This window comes from Pelecanus crispus, chromosome 6, assembly GCF_030463565.1.
Source record: "Pelecanus crispus isolate bPelCri1 chromosome 6, bPelCri1.pri, whole genome shotgun sequence".
Taxonomy (NCBI): Eukaryota; Metazoa; Chordata; class Aves; order Pelecaniformes; family Pelecanidae; genus Pelecanus; species Pelecanus crispus.
Window position 1 is genome coordinate 4,051,261 of NC_134648.1, and position 20,226 is coordinate 4,071,486.

General features: G+C 41.3%; 1 protein-coding gene across 7 annotated transcripts in view; it reads right to left on the minus strand.

Moving 5' to 3' along the window:
- Positions 1 to 20,226, minus strand: part of ANO1 (anoctamin 1) — a 45,629-nt gene that overhangs the window by 4,157 nt on the left and 21,246 nt on the right. For 3 of the 7 annotated variants that reach the window (XM_075712157.1, XM_075712156.1, XM_075712155.1), the window contains 13 exons: positions 19,854 to 19,988; positions 18,305 to 18,465; positions 14,564 to 14,646; positions 12,732 to 12,743; positions 11,803 to 11,874; positions 8,578 to 8,652; positions 7,052 to 7,253; positions 6,211 to 6,322; positions 5,530 to 5,587; positions 5,322 to 5,422; positions 4,735 to 4,880; positions 3,091 to 3,243; positions 753 to 805 (listed from right to left, as the gene is read on the minus strand). In XM_075712157.1, the coding sequence (XP_075568272.1) occupies positions 753 to 805; positions 3,091 to 3,243; positions 4,735 to 4,880; positions 5,322 to 5,422; positions 5,530 to 5,587; positions 6,211 to 6,322; positions 7,052 to 7,253; positions 8,578 to 8,652; positions 11,803 to 11,874; positions 12,732 to 12,743; positions 14,564 to 14,646; positions 18,305 to 18,465; positions 19,854 to 19,988 (1,363 nt within the window). Of the gene's footprint in view, positions 1 to 752; positions 806 to 3,090; positions 3,244 to 4,734; positions 4,881 to 5,321; positions 5,423 to 5,529; positions 5,588 to 6,210; positions 6,323 to 7,051; positions 7,254 to 8,577; positions 8,653 to 9,770; positions 9,849 to 11,802; positions 11,875 to 12,731; positions 12,744 to 14,563; positions 14,647 to 18,304; positions 18,466 to 19,853; positions 19,989 to 20,226 lie in introns of all 7 variants that reach the window. The other 4 variants (XM_009486036.2, XM_075712152.1, XM_075712153.1 and 1 more) reach the window with 3 other exon arrangements.

The following is a 20,226-nucleotide window of genomic DNA, read 5'->3' on the forward strand; positions in this document are numbered from 1 at the left end:
CACCTGTGGGCAAGGCGAAGGGATTTCCAGTCTGGATAATGGCAAAAAAAATGAGAGGGCCCACGGACACGTGGCCGTAAGCCCTACACAGCCCCTATTTTGCTGCATTGCAAACATGTTTTCAGCTTGTCATTCAGCTTTTTTTTCATCTTTCCCCAGGTGGGGTGCAATGAAGATGATCATTGTGGATGTCTATTCATATAGAATATTAGATAAGTACATAAATTAATATATTAAGATGTGCTGAAATTTTCTGAGGGCTGGGATGTTCACTGTTGAAGTAAACAAGAATATTTTCACGGATTTTCAGAGCTATCTGAGAGAGAGCAATGCAGTTTGAGGCCACATTTTCAATGGAGGGACACTGTGCTCTGATGAGCTGAACCAATTCACACCCAGTTCACTACCGGACTCTAAATAGATTTTAGCATTGAAATTAAAAAATACATCATCTTAGTGATAGTATTTCAAAACTGCAACAGCAGCTGTGGTCTTATTTGTTTGAAGGGCAAAACTGTTTCATGAAAACTTTCTGGAAAAAAGCTGCAACAACTACGTACTATTTTATATTATTGCTACTACTATCACAACTTTAAAATAAACACTGCATCTGATTCTCTAATATTTCAGAAAATTTCTAAATCATATACTTTCACTTGACTTTACGGGATTTATGCTGAAATAAAACTAATGGAGCAGAATGGAAAAGCCAGCCTATTGAATTAAAATTTTATTCATGCTGAATTACTTACATTTATGATGACAGCAAGCTTTCCAATACCTCTGAGGATATTATACCAGATTCCTAAAGAAGGAAACAAACATGTAAATGCTGTTCCAGTCATTAAAATTAGATACATTACATTTTTAGTTAACAGTGTTAGGAGCACTTATGACTGTGCCAAACTGGAGTTATATTTTAAATTAAAAAATGAACAAATTATAAGAGATTAATTTAATGCCCTGTAAGCAAAGGGAGCCCAACACTGTTTTCCAAACCTATGTTTAGGCACCTATTTTTTTGAGGTTTTAAGCTAAAACCTTCTTTGAGGACGGGGAAGACAAGTGTGAGACGGAGGAACGCCGGCATAGGTAGAAAAGAAAAACATCATGACATTTCATTCAGACTTCTCAAATGCTTGAGGAGAATAAGAAAGCTACAGATATGGAGCTGGAACCTCTACACATGTGGTGCAGAACATACTGGTCTACCAGTTTTAAGGATTTGAATCTGTTTCTACACCGTCTCATCACTATTGATCCTACCTCAGTTTCAAGAAAGCAAAGCTCCAGTGGAGCCACTCAATGGGATTTTCCCATTTGCATCTGGAAACGTATAGATACGGGTTTCCTCAGCATGGGCTCTGTGCATACAAAATGTGATACCAGCCAACCCCATACGGACTCAGGTTCAACCCCTCTGGATTTAGTCTGAGGATGACACATGAAGTCCCACAGCTCTGCCCCTTCCCCACCTCCAGATCCCATTCCACATGGAAGGGCTTCTCTGAAGTCTACATAAAGTGCTGGTTTAGTGCACATGGTTGTGCACCCTCATGCCTGGCCTCTCTAACAGTCCCCTGGTCATTAGTGACAGCTTGAAAATTTCTCCTTAGTTGAAGTACTCAAACTGCAAGATTCTGTCTTGATGGAAAAATCCAGGGCTGCCACCAGATCCGTGAGGTTACAGCCCTGATGAACCACTCTCCTATTCTGGGTCTGAAAAGGAAGGAAGATGTAGGTGGCTTTACACAGGGTGACATCCCTGGAAGACTCCTCCAGCCTGGCTGAATGCTTTGCATGATAACTAACTTACACTTCATATAGCTTTGGTCTTCTGGCACAGCGTACACAAGCCAGCCTGAACAAGAGTACCAAACCGAACTTCAGGAAAAGATATTACAGTCAGTGGAAGCAGAGATAGACCTGTTTGCTGCCTGTGGTTACCCACTGCCTTTAGCAGGTGGGACCTTCTCCCTTTCCTGATTCTGCTGATGCCTGCCCTAAAAACTTGTCTGGTTTGTCTGTGGCCATCTCACAATCTCTGACTTCAGGATGTCTCTGAAAGAAGTGGGGTTCTTTCACCCACAAGAATGGGATTGAATCGCAATAAATTGCAATTAACACCCTCCCAAAAACAAACACACACCACCCTCAAAAAACCCACCACAACCAAAAAAAACCACCAAAAAACCAACAACGCCCCCGCCGCAACATCTCCACCAGCAACCTTAGCCCGCAGCTTCAAAAGAGCCAGCCACAAAACACCCCAAAAGCAATGCTGTCGTAAAGGCGATAGCATGACAAAACATGATGCGTTCTTCAACTCCAGGGTGATCCTAGGGCACAAGGATGAGCCCAAGGAAAAACTCTGCTTGCACAATACCAGGACGAACACAGAGTTTGGTAAGAGATCATAAACAGATCATAAACTTCTCTGCTCTTGCTGACTGGCTCTGGAATACAAACAATTATTTTAATGACCTTTTTACTTGTAAATAACCAACATTTGGGAGAAATAGCTTCCTCATTGCATACACCCATAGCTGTTAGCCCCCCGCAGTAAGGGGAGGACTGGTCTGTTGTCACCGTACAACCACAGAGGCCACTTCCAGCTAGATTCACTGCAACTTTCAAGCTTCACCCTTCCGACATTCATGCTGAGTAGGGACGAAGGGATACATTTACCCACAGACTTTTGAGTCTCCTCTCATTCCCAAGTGTATTTCTTCAGCCCAGTCCAGAGTTACTAAATGCAGAAATTTTTGCTTCTGCAAGAAAACTGCATTGCCAGAAAGGTCGGTTGATGTGCAGAAACATGCAAGGTATTTCTCTATTGTATTGATCATTTTGATTTGAAAAGTGATATTGTTTACTTAATAAAATATTAATCTCAATTTAAAGCTCTGGTCTTTCTATTTTAAAAGTAAAGCCTCGATAAGTTATGACAGTTCACAGTTAAGCCACAGTCCAATGTTTTGAATTTTCCTGTAAATATCTTCCTGTTAATGAAACTAACTCAGCATAATAATATCCTGCCATCAATCCAGGAATAAACAAACAGGGATAACAATAGCAATGTGCACTTACCTATATCCTTTGCTCTGACTGCTACCGGTCTCCTCAGCTCAGTAACAAATTTTTTTGCATCTAGGCGGATTTCAATGATGTTGTTCAACAACGCAAACAAAGGCGCCAGCGGGAAGGATGCGACAAACAAAGTTACAAATCCAAACTGAATAACTGAAAAGAAAAAGCAATCATTTCAATGGCTGTGGTCAGTATTTATCGAATGCGCGCATCATCTCATCAGGGCCATCCCCCCAAATTCTAACAAGGTGACACTTGCTGGGAGACTAAACCCCATTTTCTGCATCAGGCACGGTTTGCCTGACCGCCACTCCATTTGGGCACTGGAGGACCAGTTGCCCCTCTTGCAAAAGCCGGGGCTGCTGAGGCAAGGCACCGTAACCAGAGGGATGGGGAAGCTCCTACAAGAATTTTGCCGTGGGTGAGGCTGGCACAGGAGTGATCTGAAGGAGTGGGACTATGGCAGCGACCGTGTTAGCTCTGCATAAACTTGCCATGCTCCACCCGGCAGGTTCTTAGCCCTCACTAATCCCACTGGAAGCTTTCTCTTCTGAAGAATAGAAACTTACGGGCTTTGAAGAGGACATGACTGATTCTCCGCCTTTACTGGGAATAACTTGCTTCCTACACAGCCTGGGATGATATTTGCTTTCGTTTGATGAGGACATCACATTGATGTCATACCCATCCTGGTACAGTTAGAGCCCCATCTTTCTCTTCCTCTGCTGATCTCACTAACTGCGTCTTTCCTTATTTTCAGGAACCGACAGCATGACCTCATAGTTTGTACCATTAAATTTCAATCTGTTTCAACTACTCTGAACATCAAGGTCACCAGATATTCTAATTTGCCTTTGCATTTACTGGGCATGCCAATTTTGGGTATTACTTCATTATCCTTTACCACTATTTTTGCCTAGTCATTCCTTAAAACACTAAAGTTGCTCTGTTAAAACAGATCCTTCAGGAATGTCTGATACTGTGGGAAACAGCATTATGTTGAACAGTTCTCAGCCTTTCCAAGAGTGAAAGTAGGAAAAGAAATGTAGTTGTACAGCCACAGCAATATAGAGCTGATATCCAGTGCTTAATTTCCATATCACTCACTCAACATAATACATTACTTGAAAAAAAAAAAATTCTATGTGATCTGTCAAGTACAACCTGGTCTACAGGCACATACGTCTCTCAGAAGATTTAGTCCAGATTTCAGAAAACAGAAACAACCTGCTGTGAGAATACGCAGTGGAAATTGTCAAATCTCAATTAACTTATTTCCAATGTAGGGTGCAACCGATGATAAAATATCACAATCTCAAGTTTATGCCATTTAATCATTTGCATTTGAAACGTGACAGTGACATGTCACATGGCTTGAAAGAAAATATCTAAAAATACAGTGCTAGAGTATATATAGTATATATAGATATATATATAGGGATCGTGAACAGCAGAGAGCACAATTCATCCCTGAAGCAGCCAGTGGTTGGCTGCAACGTGCTACAGTCTGAGACTATACACTTTAATAATTAAATTATGCTCATATCCACTGTCCACTGAATCTACAGTTCAAAAACCTCCGCTCTCCATCCCAATTAGTCAGAATAATTATGGTTTAAAATGCCTTCTTTCCACCTCACTCACTCATTTCCATATATTCAGGGGTAAGTCCAGCGAAAGGCTCCAGGTTATAGTCCACTTCATAACGCTGCTTTTTTTTCATGTGCTCTTCATGGTCTAAAGAACGCCGACGCTTTAATTTCATGTACCGTATAAATTTCTTCATTTTTCTGGGGGAAATGAAAATGATTCAGTTAGCACGGCATTCCGGTCACAGCAGCCATTTTTCAGTTATTTTACATTAACAGACACAATAAGCTCCGTACCTATTTTCATAAAAACGGTGCAAGAGCCGCAATACGCTAAAAGTGTCAGGGATCAGCATATACAGGTACCGAAACATGGTTATAATTGAATCGCATGTTCAGTATTACACCTCTTGCTAACCAGCAGGAAAGCAATAGATTGCCTAACGCTTTTCAAAGACATCTGAATTGCTGGATGCAGTTGCAGCGAGGTATTTGCAACATAGCAGACGCGGGCTTGCTGCAAAAATCTTGCAGGTAGCCTGCGAGCCACGTTCACGTCAAGGGGCAGTGGATACACAGTGTATTGCACGCATCGTAAAAACCACGGGTTTAAAAAGAAACCAAACAAAAGCCGCTACTTACGGGATGCCAATCTCAAATAAATTGTTCTGAATCAGCTGCTTGCCCAACATGATAATGCTGAGCTGGATACACAACTCCATTAGGCAACCGCCTGGAGCACACTAGGGCGGACAGAGGAAACGTCAGTCAGAACCTGCTGCATCCCTGTGGCAGGGGAAGGTGGTGCTCCCACCCACCGCGATCACAGACGGGGTGAAAATGCAATTACCTCTTCCATTCGGAAAGAATGGAAAATGTAGACGTAGTCTCCCGGACGTCCAACAAATCTAGGGCACAATGGTTAGAATTGTAAACTTCATATGTATTTTATACTTTTTATATTTGTTTCCTAAAGTCATTTATGTCAAACTCTATGCCTTTGAGTGGGTCCGCCTAATGTTTAGTCCTGAAACAGTGAATGAGCATAATTATCTTTGGTTTTGTTTTGAAGAGTAAGTCCTGTTTACTGACTAAACAACTCAGCAAAACTGCAAGTCTTGTGCCCTACAATACTATACGCACATCTTGGCAGAAATCCTCTAAGGTAATCCTCATTTCTGTTGCATTAGCCAGAACGTGCCACAGGGAGTATTTATTTTAGCCTGGTGCTGTCATGCTTGTTGCAAGGAGAGAGATGATACGTGCTATGATAAAGAGTTAAGAGTGGTAAATAGACAACGGTCAATAGCCGGATGGGGGATTGTATCTGGACGTACAAAGTTATCTTTAACAAATTAGAAACGGCAGAGTACCGGGTCCCTGCTTTATCCCATGAGGCTGCAGAGTTTTGGGGTCAATATTGAGGAATTTTTAAACCAGATTTACTTTATCTTCCAACTATGGTCTTAGCTACATTTGTCTCATCATAAGCAACACGCTGAAACCCTGAACAGCCTTTTGCGTTACTCACCGGCCTTTGAAGAAAGCCACGTAGAAAATGGGTGTGTAGGCATTGACAAATTTCAGCAGGAAAGCCTTAAAAATCAGCCGCTCTTCAAAATTCTTGTCAGTTTTTGGCACCTCTGGAACCAATATGACAGGGATAAGAAGCATTAAGGAATTAGCCTGCCTGGCACATTTCAAGATCTTATAAATGTGGACTTTGGAAAACATCAGCCATCTTTTAAACAGAGGTATATATTTATAGCTCGCTCTATATATTAAAGCTATGTGGCCTCACTGAGGTCAGTGGTCAATTTGCTGAGGATCCCACCGTTCAGATGTGTTACAACAGTAATTCCAATTTTATTCCACATCTGGCTGACCTCCATGACAACCATTTGCAGGTGGACAAGAACTTATCTGAAAAGATTTCTGGACCTTTTGTCACTGATGCTTTTTGGAAGTGATTAAAAAAAATTTTTTCTACAGCTTTTTTTTTCTGCACTCACAATTTTGTATTTCTCGACATGTCTTACTCCAAATAAAAAATGGCAGAAAATGAAAATAGTAATTGGTGATATAGAAGACTGAAATTCAAGATCAGGTATAGGAGTTTCTGCTGTATCCCGTATCCCTGTTGCCCATAACTGAAGTAGTGATTAGTACTACCACTGCTGAAAGGAAAACCTTAAAAATGAAGCTGAATCCATGTGCGCTTTGATATTTTTAAGTAGCTGGTTAGACCTTTAGCCACACATTTGAATTTCCTGGGTTTGCTCACCAGTTTGAAGTTATTCATGAGTGCCAGTCATTTGGGTCCTCTCATTGAAAATCGCTCTAGCAAATATCAGTTGAGGATTTAAACTTACCGATTTGAGTTAGCCACCTTGCGATGCAGCCGTATACTTCATCCAGGATGATGATGACAACCAAATTGATAATGACTGCGGTGGCAGTGACGGTGACCCTAACGCTTGACCGTCCTGAGGGAGTTGAACTGATTGCCAGCGCCGCTGCAGTCGAGATCCTGTATATGATGACTCCAAACACTATAGCGAATGTCAACCCAACCTGCAAGCAAGAATAGCACGGCCTCTGATGAAAGATTTAACTATAAATACTTTGCATGGGACTTAGCAATGACCTTAAAAATGGGATCTCTGGGCCACACCCCAAGTCCACCCAATTCTGCATTAAGGCTCCCAACCGCTTTGACGAACTGTGGGAAAAGATCCTCTTTTGCTAGTAATTTGATCATCACTGAAAAAAATGATACAATGATGCCACAATCACATGCAAAAGGCTTTTTTTTAAAGGCGTCTAAATGTAAACTACTTGCTTACATTAAAAGTATTAGCGGGCTTCCTTTCAGCCCTAACAGCGACAGCGTATATACGTGGTATTTGCTTTATTATGAAAGCAAGCCAGGGTTGAAACAGAGAGGAGTATTTCAGCTTAAGTGTGCACACAAGCCTTCAAATACCCTACTCAGGCTCGCTACGCTATCATAATCCCAAACTGAAATTAAATCTGATGAAATCAATGCACTTCCTGGCAACGTAAAGGTGCAGAAAATCTTACTCAATTTTTCATAGAGGAATAATTTTAAAACATGATTCTTATAAGGTACCAATTTGTCAGCTGAGAAGATTAGCTTTACTGCATTTCATCCTCTGAAAACACAAATATTAAAAAAACCAACCCCAAAACAGAATCCTTATCCCAAAAAACCAAACGAAGTGAGTTAGTCTGGTGTATTCTACCTTTGGAAAGGGCTTAAGCTTTTTTATCCATGTGCCAATCTGTTCCATGTCTTGAATTATTATTATTTCCTTCAAAATTTATTTTAAATGCTGATGCTTTATCAGCAAATGGGAAAAGGCTGTTCTCATCATTATTTTACCTTTTTCTTGAATTAAGTGCTCTGTTTGCAATTCTTCTGTTATATGGTATAACCCCAAATTTGACTGATTTATTAAAAATCCTTGCTATCAGGATAGCAGTTGGCCACATCATTTCTTTCAAAAAGGGTTGGTATAAAAATTAGGCTGTTCTCTACTTACTGACTACTTTCTGAGAGGACCCTCTCTACTTTTTAAGTTTCATCCCATCAGTGGTGGTGGTAATTTCCATTTCCATGCCCTGATTTTTCCCCTCCCCTATTTAGGTATCTTATTTCTCTACTGGAAAGAGACGGCAAAGCAGAAATTCAAGCTCTTGAAAAGATTTCAGATTATAAAACAATAAAATGTTTGAATTTTTTCACTGGGGAAAAGCCACTGCGAACCACATCAATGTGATAAAGTCTGTCATGGTTTCACTAACGTTTCCATCACTTCTGTTCTGTACGATGACTCGGTAACATAAATTTCAGGTTTTGCCAGGTGATGCTTACCATGAAGATAATGCCAACAAAATTGGTTAAGTAGGCTGGAAAACGATCCTTCCAGGTCAGCTTTTCTTTATCTGTCTAAAATTTGGGAGGGAAAAAGGGTACATTTAATAAAGACGGAGAGTGTGATTTTTGCACATGTGACAAAAACAGAGAGGGGAAAAAAAAGGCTGGCAAATACACAACCAGTTAGAAGATGCAAAGACACAGTGTTTACAGTTACAATTCCACACAGGCAAATTGTTTGCTCCGTATCTAGGTTCAACTTGGTCTAGCGCCTGCACTGCAAGTATAAATAAACCAGATTTTTCTGTATACTTTCTGAAGGAAACATGCAAATACACTGTCATAAACCATGAAGTAAGATCTCTCCTACTGTTAAATATTTTCTTTTGCTTTCCCTAGAAAAAAATCTCTTCTTTCCCTCTCCCTCCCCAGTTAATATTTGCAGCTTTGCAGTTGCACAACTGGTTCCACTGAAATACAGATTAAGGATGCTACTGAGTAACTCCAAAATGAACACACGGTTGATAGGGAAGATCTTGTTTTGGTGTGTGATAAGACTTGAAATTCCTTCAATATGAATGATTTTTAACACTCCGACTATCCACGTGGTATTCAATGGACCACGCCAATAGGAGTTAAGATGCGCATGTATAATAACTTTATAGGGTAACTTTATAACTTTATAGGATACCCTGAATCCAGTCAACCAGCCACTGCCTGAATTTGGCTATGAAAATTTCATTTAGCACAGTATTGCTCATCTAGAGTCTTCCATAAACTTTGATGCCAGGAATTGTTTCTAAACACCAGAAAATAAACACCAAAAGGAACATTACGGAAGATGACGCACACTTCATAACGAACATAAGAATATTACTCAAATTCTATTTTTATCACATGCACGTTGTCGCAGGGAAGTGCAAGCAATTCTTTCAACACGTGGCCCATGCTCCACTGCAAAACGTAACATCAGTCCAGGATGGTAAATCTAAGATTAGCCATGCAGTGCCATTCCCAATGCATAGAAACAGTGTCCCGAAGAGTGCTGAAGAAACAAGGGGAGGAGGGGGAAGAAACCCAGAACCGAACGTGAGTATTAAACAAAGGTTCAACAGCCAAAAACAAAATGATTTGTGTCTTCCATAATTACTCATAATTTGAGTTTCTTCATAAGTTTGAATAAAAAGAACCAATTTCACCCCAGCCATGACTGTCTTAACTCTTTGTCTCCATTTGTTCGCTGTCTCTTCTGGAAAATACCGATGCTTCTGATGGCAGTCAAAGGAAACAAAAAAGGATCGGGCAATATAGCATTACAAAGCTAGATTAATCTAGATACTCTCTACTGACTGGGTGTACATAGCAGTTCAGCCACAAGTGAATGCTCTATTAGTTTGCTTAAGGCTTTGTGTTTCAGCTTTAGGTTAATGAAACATAGCAACAACAAGACAAACTCTTGCCCCAAATCCTGGGGTAGATCAAGCAACCCTGCAAAGAATGTTCCCTTTTTAATTTAGGATTCTGCCCTTCTTTTTCCTTCATGACGTATAAAGGGTGTCCGAAAAGTTTTTCCTTTAAAAAATATTTTTTTTTAATTGGACTTCTCTTGAAAAAATATGAGGAATTTCTGGGTTTAGCTTTAGATCTTTTTTTATTTTAGAAGATTTCCAAGTTGTCTTACAACTGTTGAATTTGAACTGCAACACTCTAGATCCCAAGGAAAGATAATTACTGAGTCTTTCCGAAAAAACTCCTTTTCTCACGTTTCCCAAATTAGTAACATCCAAATTGAACACAGCCCAAAAAGTTATAAATAGTCTGGTTAAAAAAAAAAAGAATCCTGTCTTAATTGCTCAGCTTTCATACTCTGATAGTTGGAGGCCACCATTCATTAATTGTCCGATTACCCTACAGCCTTCCACATTTAAGATCTGAATTCCTAATATACCCAAAAGTACAACGGGTCACAGGTTTTTAGCAGAATACAACAAAGTCTGTATTCCAACGTTGTTTATCCAGCCGATAAGAGGGCAGCAACCCAAATTCTTTTTCTCCTGCAAGGGATTTTAAGGCAGTGCTGCGAGTAAGGTATTGCACATGACTGAACCGCTTACACGCTGCATCCCACAGATCGGCGGGAACATACAACCGTCAGCTTTGTAGCATCTTTTAAGAGGGGCCCATCGGTACTCAAGCATAAGCACACGACAAAATCGGGCACATGCAGCTTCACGTCAGCCCAATCGACATACGCCGTCTCTTAAAGAGTATTTAACGTTAACGTGGTTATTGCAGTTGTATTTTCATAGGGTTTTCATAAAATTCCACTTTACGCCATGGTTCCACGCTACTGTGCCACTGGCAACAGATACAAAAGAGGAATTTCTGCGGACAAGATTTTGTTTATGCTGGAGCATTTACTTCTCTGCCTAAAAACGCCGTCGTACAAATGGCTGAATTTTTGCAGTTAAGGGGGAGTAACCTCTGGTAGGGTGGAAACCAGTATGTGGGGGAGAAAAGGAGCTTTTTCAAATTGCTGTGCCGCTGACGGACAGTGATAGGGAAGGAATTGCAGCCTTCAGCGAAAGGGCAGGGGAGCTGCTCATGGGGACTGCTCCGTCCGTTGGCGAGATGCACGCGCCCCGGGGATGACTGGCAGCACCTTTTTCACCGCAGTGTAAAGAGCAAGTTAAAAGCAGAAGTGAGCACTACCTTATTCGGTGAAATAAAAGGGAAGTTATATGTTTAAAAGGCAGAAAGTGGTTATCAAAGCTGGGATTTGGCAAGGAAATTGGTGTTAGTACTCCTCATTAATGCTCTCGTAATATTTTTATTTACAAAAAGAGTCTAGCAAGACAGACAACCTCTCCTGAGAGGCTTTAGGTACTTATACTAGCACAGAATAAGATATTTTCTTCCAGTTTTCTCAAACTTGATTCATTAGCCTAACAGGACTGCCTCTTCAATCGGGCTCCATTAGCTTCCCTAAACCACACTCCTGTATCTGACTATTAAAGACATTTCTAGACTTAATCAGGTCTTGTGCACTGGCATACACCGAGCATCCCATGTACGCTAGGACCGAAGACATCTGGAATTTAAACACAATGTGCAGTGACTCTAGTTTTTACGTGTTTCTTAGTCTTGGGTCAGTGCCTGCTATAACAACCTTCTTTTTCAAAGTCTTTTATAGTGAAACAAATGAATATTTTTTTTCCATACCTCTTTATGTTTGTGTTCTTTTCTCAGTGATTTTTCTAAAACTTTAGCTTCATATTCTGCTCTTGGATGATCCTGTGAAATAAATCATATTTAATAAAAAGCAAAATTATTTATTTTCTCTATCAGCTACATGTGAACTGTTTGAAGGTCGATTTCCTGATCATCTCCAAGTTTTTTAACTGAATTCTAATTTGCTCCATAAGTCACTTATGTCATTTGACAGTTGACTGTAATTAAACAAAATGTTAAATCCTGAATCATTTGCAGTTCTACAGCAGCAACTGCAGAATAATCTGCACTCACTATCAGACAGTCACATGCAATGCTATGTAGATTAAATTTAATACGTAAGAGTATACAGCACAACCTGCAGAGAGTGTGGTTCATACCGCGTGACATTATGCTTGGATTTTAATTGCCTATCTTTTTGATAAAAATTAGATTTTGCATGTCATGAACTGTCATTTCAGTGATCCTCAGCTCACGAGGGAAACAGTTATCTGCTGTCAGTATGCGAAATACTTGGCTTTGGGATCCCAGAAAATTGTCACTTGGGCTCTTCCCCTAATCCCGTCTTGGACAGCATCCACCAAGTACTGGTGTGCATGGAAGGAGAGGGTGTAGGAAACACTCAAAAGTAAGAGACAGCCAAAAGATTCAGAAAGATTCACGGATTCAGAATTCACGATAATTACGCATTCACAAAAGATTCAGAATTCACAATTATGCATCGGATGGGAAACAGAACGGAGTTGAAAAAAGTCTGAACAAGTGGAGAGGGGGAGGGTGTAAAGGCAAAGCAATCAGTGGGAGATCTAAAGAAAATCTGATGCTCGAAAAAGAAGAGGTGGAGATCAAAAGATGACATTCATCAGTAGACATGTAATAAAAAAGGTAGGAGCAATTAAAAAAAAAAATGTTTTCCAAACCTTGACTGCCTCCTTCAGGAAACCAGAAAAAACCCACGAAAAAGAAGAAAAAAAACAAAAAACAAAAAACAAAAATTTGATTACTGAACTGTTGCAGATCATATTGGATTTATATTTTAAGAATCACATGAAACAAACATAGGTACAGTAGATGGCTAGACACTACCAGAGAAAATCAGTCTACTCGTGTTCTACAACATTTATTAACATTACTGGAAGTATTGTATCAACTAGGTGGCCCTAAAAACACCAGAAGGCAAGACACTTTGGGTTTTAGTATACCACTTGCAACCCTGACTCTTTAACACGATACTAGCTTAAGTTTCACCCAAATCAGAAATAGGGGTGGCTTAAATTCTTTGCTAAACCCATCTATAGTTGACTACACAAAACAAAGAATAAAATACGCTTTATTAACAGCTGCTCTTTTAGCTGTGTAGAGCCCTGAACTCAGACATGAAGGGGATAGGCATCAGAAAGATACAGTTAATCCTTTCTACTTTCATGCTTGCTCACAACAAGTTACCAAAAATAAAAGAGCGGTATAGTATCCAGGAAATAAATCCCTATATTCTCTCCCAGGAAAATAGGTATGATCTAGCAAAGCACACGGCATAGGGGCTGCTGCCATAGTGCGCCTAAATATATTAGGGAGGAGATAAACATATTAAGAGGCGCTAATTCAAGCAGAAAGATTTTGGGAGTGAGGGGAACAATAACTGTGCCAGGCTCATCAAGCCACGTCGCGTTAAACCCAGGGCCGGCGAGATTTTTGTTTCACGTGAGCAATAGTTGTTCTGTATCTATTTAGAACATCTAGAGATATTGCAGGGGCGGTCGTACTTCTTTTAATAACAACAACAGTAAAAAAATAATCCAGCGGGCCAGCAAGCGAGGTGGCGACCGCCTGTACAACGCGTGGGCCCTAGCTCAGATCCCGCAGCGGGGTTTTCGCAGCACGGCTCGTCACAGACGACGGGAAAATGGAAGGGACCCGCACGCCTCCGCCGCCTCGGAACTGCCGTGCGGCCCAAGGCCAGGCTGCGGACCGGGACTGCGTTACGCTCTAGGAAGGTGTCTCTTTTTTTGTAAAGCGGCAAAATTAAAAACAAAAAGGCGGGATACAGCTTCTCAGCTGGCTGAGGATTTTCTCTCCTTTCCTTCTAAAACTTCATTGATTTTTAAGACCTTTTTTCATACAGCTTTGGCCCTTCTCCCTTTCACGCTATTTAGCACATTTCGTGTAAAGCTGGCTAGGGATATTATTTTTTTTTTAGCAAATGAAAAAAAAAAAACAAACCGCCTCCTCACTGTGTCCCGCCCAGTGCCACAAGCCCACATGTCTGGCAATATTTTCTTAGGTATTTTCCAAGTCAGGGCTTGATCCTGCATCGTTAAAGTTAATAGGAATTTTTCAGTGCTTTTTTACAATGCTGTAACTTTATCAGCTTCAGTACATTCATTTCTGATTTACAGCAGCGTGAGATGAATGAGGTCCTTAGTTGTTAGCACCCTGACATCAGCCCAGGAGTAAGGTCTGAGCTGTATATTCCATGCCTACACTGCTAGGTGTGACCTGACTACACGCTTCAAAAAAAAAAAAAAATTAAGATTTTGTGGCTATACAATTACATTTCTATGGCAACAAGACATACTAGTCATACCCTTGCTATAAAACCCTCAAACTGTTCATGCACAGGATTTTCCTTTCTTCTAAATGACGGAACCGCCCCAAGAGCAGTTCCCCATGAGGCAACGTCTACGGGCTCGGGGCAAGGAGCTATCAGCAACGCCATGGTGGAAGTCAAAGAGTCAGAACTGAAAGGACAAACCTCCTCCTCTTCAAACCCAGTCAGGTCCCACCTGTAGTTGAGACGCATCTGTTTTCTCTTCCAGTGCTCCATAAAGGTGGCAGCTGAAACAACAGTTTAACAATCATTTTGACATTTTACCAAAAAAATTGCATCAGCCTCTGGGATTTGCCTTAGGAGGCATGCTGGCCACGCTCCGCTTCGCCTGCTGTACGTCTGCAGGCTCTCGCCTCCAAAAGGTCTCATGAGGCAATTATTACATCCACAGCTTCATGTAGAAAGATGCTTACAATGTTTTTAAAGGGTGTTAAGAAATTCAGACACCCAAACTTATTTAAATATTTGTATGTATAACTAACGATATTGTCGGTCTTCATCTGCATCTAATTCCATCCAGAAGTCCACACAAACCTGTGTTTTATCTACACAAAATATGAATGACTTAACTAGCCTTGTACTGATGGTATAGTTATTTCCTCAAAGATACCAAGATAAAGCATTTTTATGTTGTTATAATTACATCCAACTAGTGGTCGTAACAGTGTGGTTAGCTCTCATCATCACACCCAAACCCAAACACTCATGCAGGTGTGAAAGCTGCAGGTGGGCAGGCTGTTAAAGAGGAAGCTTTTAAGGGCTTTTGTCATTAGAAACACTGCCGTTTTCTTTTTGATGGAGAAGACTTACAGAAAAGGAACCTCATTAAAGCAATTCCTGAGTCCCAACGAATGATCCCGGTCTATATCAGTCTATCTGCCTCTGAGACCGAGCGAGTTCTCAGAGGACATATTTAGATGCTGGGAATCCACCAGTGCTGTATAATAAATAAGTGATTATGAAAGAGGCAAGTCTACCAAGAAATGGTGTTCCCAGGGGAGTTTCCCGCAGTGAGTATTAACAGATGTGCTCAGAAACATTTGTATGCAGAAAAAACCGAGGCAGGGAGAGGGTAAGAAAGTTGAATAGAGAGGAAGGACACCCTCTTGGCTGGAACCAGGCTACGGTCATGACATCCGTTTGCCTTCCAAGTGAAACTCTCATGTGCAAAACTTACAACTCAGCCCCTTTACAAGCCATAGGCTTCCTGTAAATCGGCATGGCCATAGCTGTACCTTAAGAGGGTCTGTGCCCCAGTCCTGGAATTGCCTCCCCTCTCCTCACTGCCAGCAGTTCTCGCACCGGGGTCCGCAGCTTCCACGTACAGCGAGAAATACGGAAAATGAACCAGATGTTGTTTCTCAGTGCTACTAGAAATCCTCCCATGGCACTGACTTACAACAATGCAAAATGAAACGACTGCGTCTGAAACACAGCCAGCTCATTTCCAAAGCCCTCGGCAAATGTGCCAGGTAGTGATGCACCGCCGCTTTGCCAAGTGTACTTGCATTTTCGTATTTCATCGGGGCCCAGAAGCATAAGTGGAGCTTAAAAGTTCCCAAAGGTTACTGTCCAGGTGATCTTATCTGGATTCTCTGACATTTTTCCTGCCATTTAATACCAAACAGCACTGGGCCATGGTCCATGCTTAATTCTGAACTTCTGACCGGGGCTCAGTTCGGTGCTATAGCTGTTTTAACGCTCGTGTGCGTGGAGTTCTCCAGGGTGTTACAATACCACCACCACACAAAGAAAGCCTGGCCAAATGGTTGCTCACAATAACACCCCTGACCGTGGGCTAATTTTCTTGCTATGCTAAGGATGCCCTGGGTCACCTGAGCAGGTTACTTCGGTCTGCCTCAACTCTTCAACTGTACGCGAACCTAATAAAACTTCTCATTACGCACAGAGGTGCTCACAAATGGCACTGGAGACTGCGTGTGTGCCTACATTTAGAGACAGCCAATTTTTGTGGATACTATCTCCTTAAAAAATAAAGTGCTTGTTTCATTTTTTAAAAAAAATCGTTTCGACAGATCCTTTAGAAATGAAATTTGCAATAATGCAAATTCAAAACTATGTGGAAAAAGTTATGGTTTTCCCAATTCAAAAAGACCTTTTTGAAACAACATTTATTTTATATGCTATTGTACCACAATAAAATTTGCTGTTGACTCCGAAGAACTTGAGGAATTTCACATCCCACTCCAAAACCACCTCAGATCTTCAGCCTGATTTTGTACAGAGCACAGGAACTGGCTTCTGCCGATCTGCCTTACTTTGCCCAAGAATGTAAAAAAATGGATGGAGGGACCTACAGTTGTTTGCTAAGGAAGCGGAGGCAAACAGCATTACTTTTTGGACAACAGAGCTTTATGTGCCGAGATCTGCGTGGGGTTCACAGTAGTGGTAAATGAGGGAGAATGAAACCGATACTTGACTCTCCACATGAGAGAATCAGACTATTTAAAGTCTCTGACATGGCATCCTGCTTCGGCGTATATCACATTTCTCCCTATATGCTACATGGCAAGATGATCTGTAAGACAGTGATCCCCCCTCTCTGCTGCGAAGCTGGTGGAGCTCAGCCTCCCCCCACTTCCCAGCTTTCCCTCTGAACCTGCAGCGCTCCCGACTCCCCACTGTTCCCAAATCCCTCTGCAGGACCATCCGTGTCCTTTTCCTTACGGTACTTGATGATGAGCTCCTAGCATTACATCTAAAACGTCATTATCTCAAATGGAGACCTTGGTCAAAAAGACACTGCTCTACATTGAATTACATTGAATTGTATTTAAATCAGTTCAGGTGAATGTTAATGTAAAAATGGTTGCCTACATACTAGCACAAATGAAAACTTGGATTATGTTTTTTTAGGATAAAATATAATCCAAACCAGGTTATTTGCTAACTCGCAACAAGGCGTACAGGAGGGGCAAACGTCACCTTGTGCTGCTCTTGCTGATGCTGCGACTATATGGCTATCGAACTTCAGAGCTGTGGGGAATAACGCACATTTCCCGGTTCTCTGTAGCCTCTCAGTTACAAACATGGGGTTTGGAGCCCATCAGGTCCCATCTGTCTTAAGAGGCCCCCTTGGCCCGCAGCGAGGACAACAGGAGGCTCCTCTCCTCCAGCACCCACGGCTCGTGCTGGGGTGCCCAAGCAAGGAGGTCCCCATCCCTCCTCCAGCAGGGAGGAGAAAAGCCCTTGATAACCATTCCTGAAGACACCCTGACAAAGATTTCAGGAGAGGGTTAACATTTTTAACCAAGTTCTACAGACATGACAAGAAAGATTAAGTGATGTGCTCAAAGTACAAGTGCAGTCAGCATCAAAAAAAATACCTATAATGCCACTGTTCCCGCTTCATGGTCTACCTGCATGATGTTTGCTTGCTGATAAACTTAATTGCATCTCGGAGCATACTCAAGAATCAATCTTGGTTTGTCCTGAGACGCTAAAGGCCATTAGACTTCCCTGCAGAGCCCTCCCCGTGACCCCAGAATACATTAAAACATTTCTTCTGTAATGTTCTAAAGTGGAAGCTGGCTCTGTAAATAGATTTTTTACTTTTTTTTTTTTTTGGCAAGCTGTGCAATCCCGTTAATGAAATTTTGACATACCACGCAGCGGTTTTATGACGGATGCTTAACAATTTCATTTGATATTCATCTTGAGCAACTTTTTGAATTTTAGCCTTCAGTCCAGAATATAAATTTGGGGTTGACAGTTTCATGGGAAAGAAAAAAAAAAAAAAGGAAAAAGAGAGGTTCTTTATATAATTAACTGCCTGAGTATAAATATACTGCTTTATCTCTTCTGTTTCTTCCTGTTGTATTTTAAATAATTAAAAACTTAACATGAAGGCATATATCTTCTTACCCCAGAGAGCCATGAAGACTGAGAAGAAGACAGTTGCAGGGTTATCAAACAGATGACTTGCGCGAGCAGTCGCACAAGCGGAGCTCATCTTCCAGTAGCTGCAAGTTCTGTCACATAAGGGACACATGGTGATATTGTTTCTCTGGTCACACATTTCCATACTGCAACGAAGCAACAAAATATGGAAAAAACACGGTGAGTACGGCTCCATCCTCCATGCTCCGATGATCTTTCCTCCTCTGCACAGCATCCGTTTCTGGTCTGTAGGACGATCAGACACTACCCTCTCAGTGCTTCCCAGCTCTTGCCCCAGCGAGCAGCTCCGTCCGTAGCCTACACCATTGCAGGGGCTGAAATCCTCACGCAAGGCTGCTATATCCCTCCATCCCCAGCCCTACTTCTATTTCAGGGAGTAAGAGATAGCATTTTGAGAGGCATAAGGCTCTATGCTTTCCACTATAGGATCTTAAAAAAAAAGTTAAAAAAAAAAAAAATTAAAAATCATTCTTGTTTTGAAATACTCACTACAGCAATAGATAAGGTACAAGGGAAATGCTGAGTATCAAGAGACTGGAGTTCAACCAATTTAACTTCTCTGCGCTCCATCTGCGAAATAGCAACAGTGACCCTCCCTTTGACTTTCTTCAACTGCTGGAAGCAGTACAAAGCAATCTTAATGAACAAAATAAAATATCTATTTTTCGATGTCCATTATCTGCTTTGTTACTTAGTGCTCATGCTTGTTGTACAAACTATGTAATTTTCATCTACAGCTGATGATGCGTGCAGCGCAAATAATACAAAATCATAGGGCTTTAAAAATATTAGAATACAAAACTTATTACAAAATTAAAAATAGTAGGACATCACAGTTTTGTTAATCTGACCACAATTGCTTATTTTAGGCATGTATATTCTTGATTCATCCTTTTGTCACACAGTGCCCTCCTCAGCATTTTATCATGGCAAGCACTAAAACCTATCATTAGCAGTATTTTGTTGGTTTGTTTTAACATAATGATCTGAGTTAAGGGGGAAAAAAAAAAAAAAACCCACCTGAGCAACGGGCCAAGAATTATTTTTAGTACCTCAATGCAAACTCCACAAGTGATATTAACAATAAATGCTAATGATTTTAAAACGTGCTGCAGTTCTGCTGCCCGCTCGCAGCCCTTGGTAGCGCTCCATCGCTTACTGGAAGCAGAAATCGGTGGGACTGCAAGCTCCTCCAGCCGTGTGCAGGCGGCTTCGTTTTAGGCACAGCTTCCAAAAGACGGAGCGTGTGGGGCGTGAGGAGGGAGAGCGCTGGGAGCACACTGTACCCTGGCAAGCGCCCGCTGGCAGACAGACCTGGGGAAGCCACGGCCAACAAATACGGATGGGGTGGCGGGCTGCGGGTGGCACAGGGCAAGCCCTAGAAACTGGGAGGCACAGTTTCAGCTGTGCTCGCCCTAGGTATTAGTGACAAAACATTTCCAGAGAAAGGTAATGCTTTACTTTGAGTTTCTAGTGGCCTCCAATAATAGAATTTTTTGTTTATTTTTTTTACCTTGGTATGTTCTCATCCACAGTTGCACAGCCATATAGGAAAACGATAATTCCTACAATTGAAGCTGGAATAAGCATTTGTGTATAAACTCCCAGCCAGGCAAAATATAGTCCAATCTTCTCTCCAAAGTATTTTCTGAAATACATGAAAAAAAGAAATGAGACAGAGAAATGTTTCTGATTTCTTAAAATATAACATGGCTAAAATTACGAATTGCAGCTGGATTAAGCATGGAGAAAGTGATGACCTGTGGGAATTTTTTTCTTCTCAGAGGACTCTTTCTCATGATGCTCGTAGTTAGTCCAGAGATACAAGCCCCATGAAAGCAAGTCAGTCCAACTAGTAATTTTTTCCCCCCGTGTTTCTGCTGTGT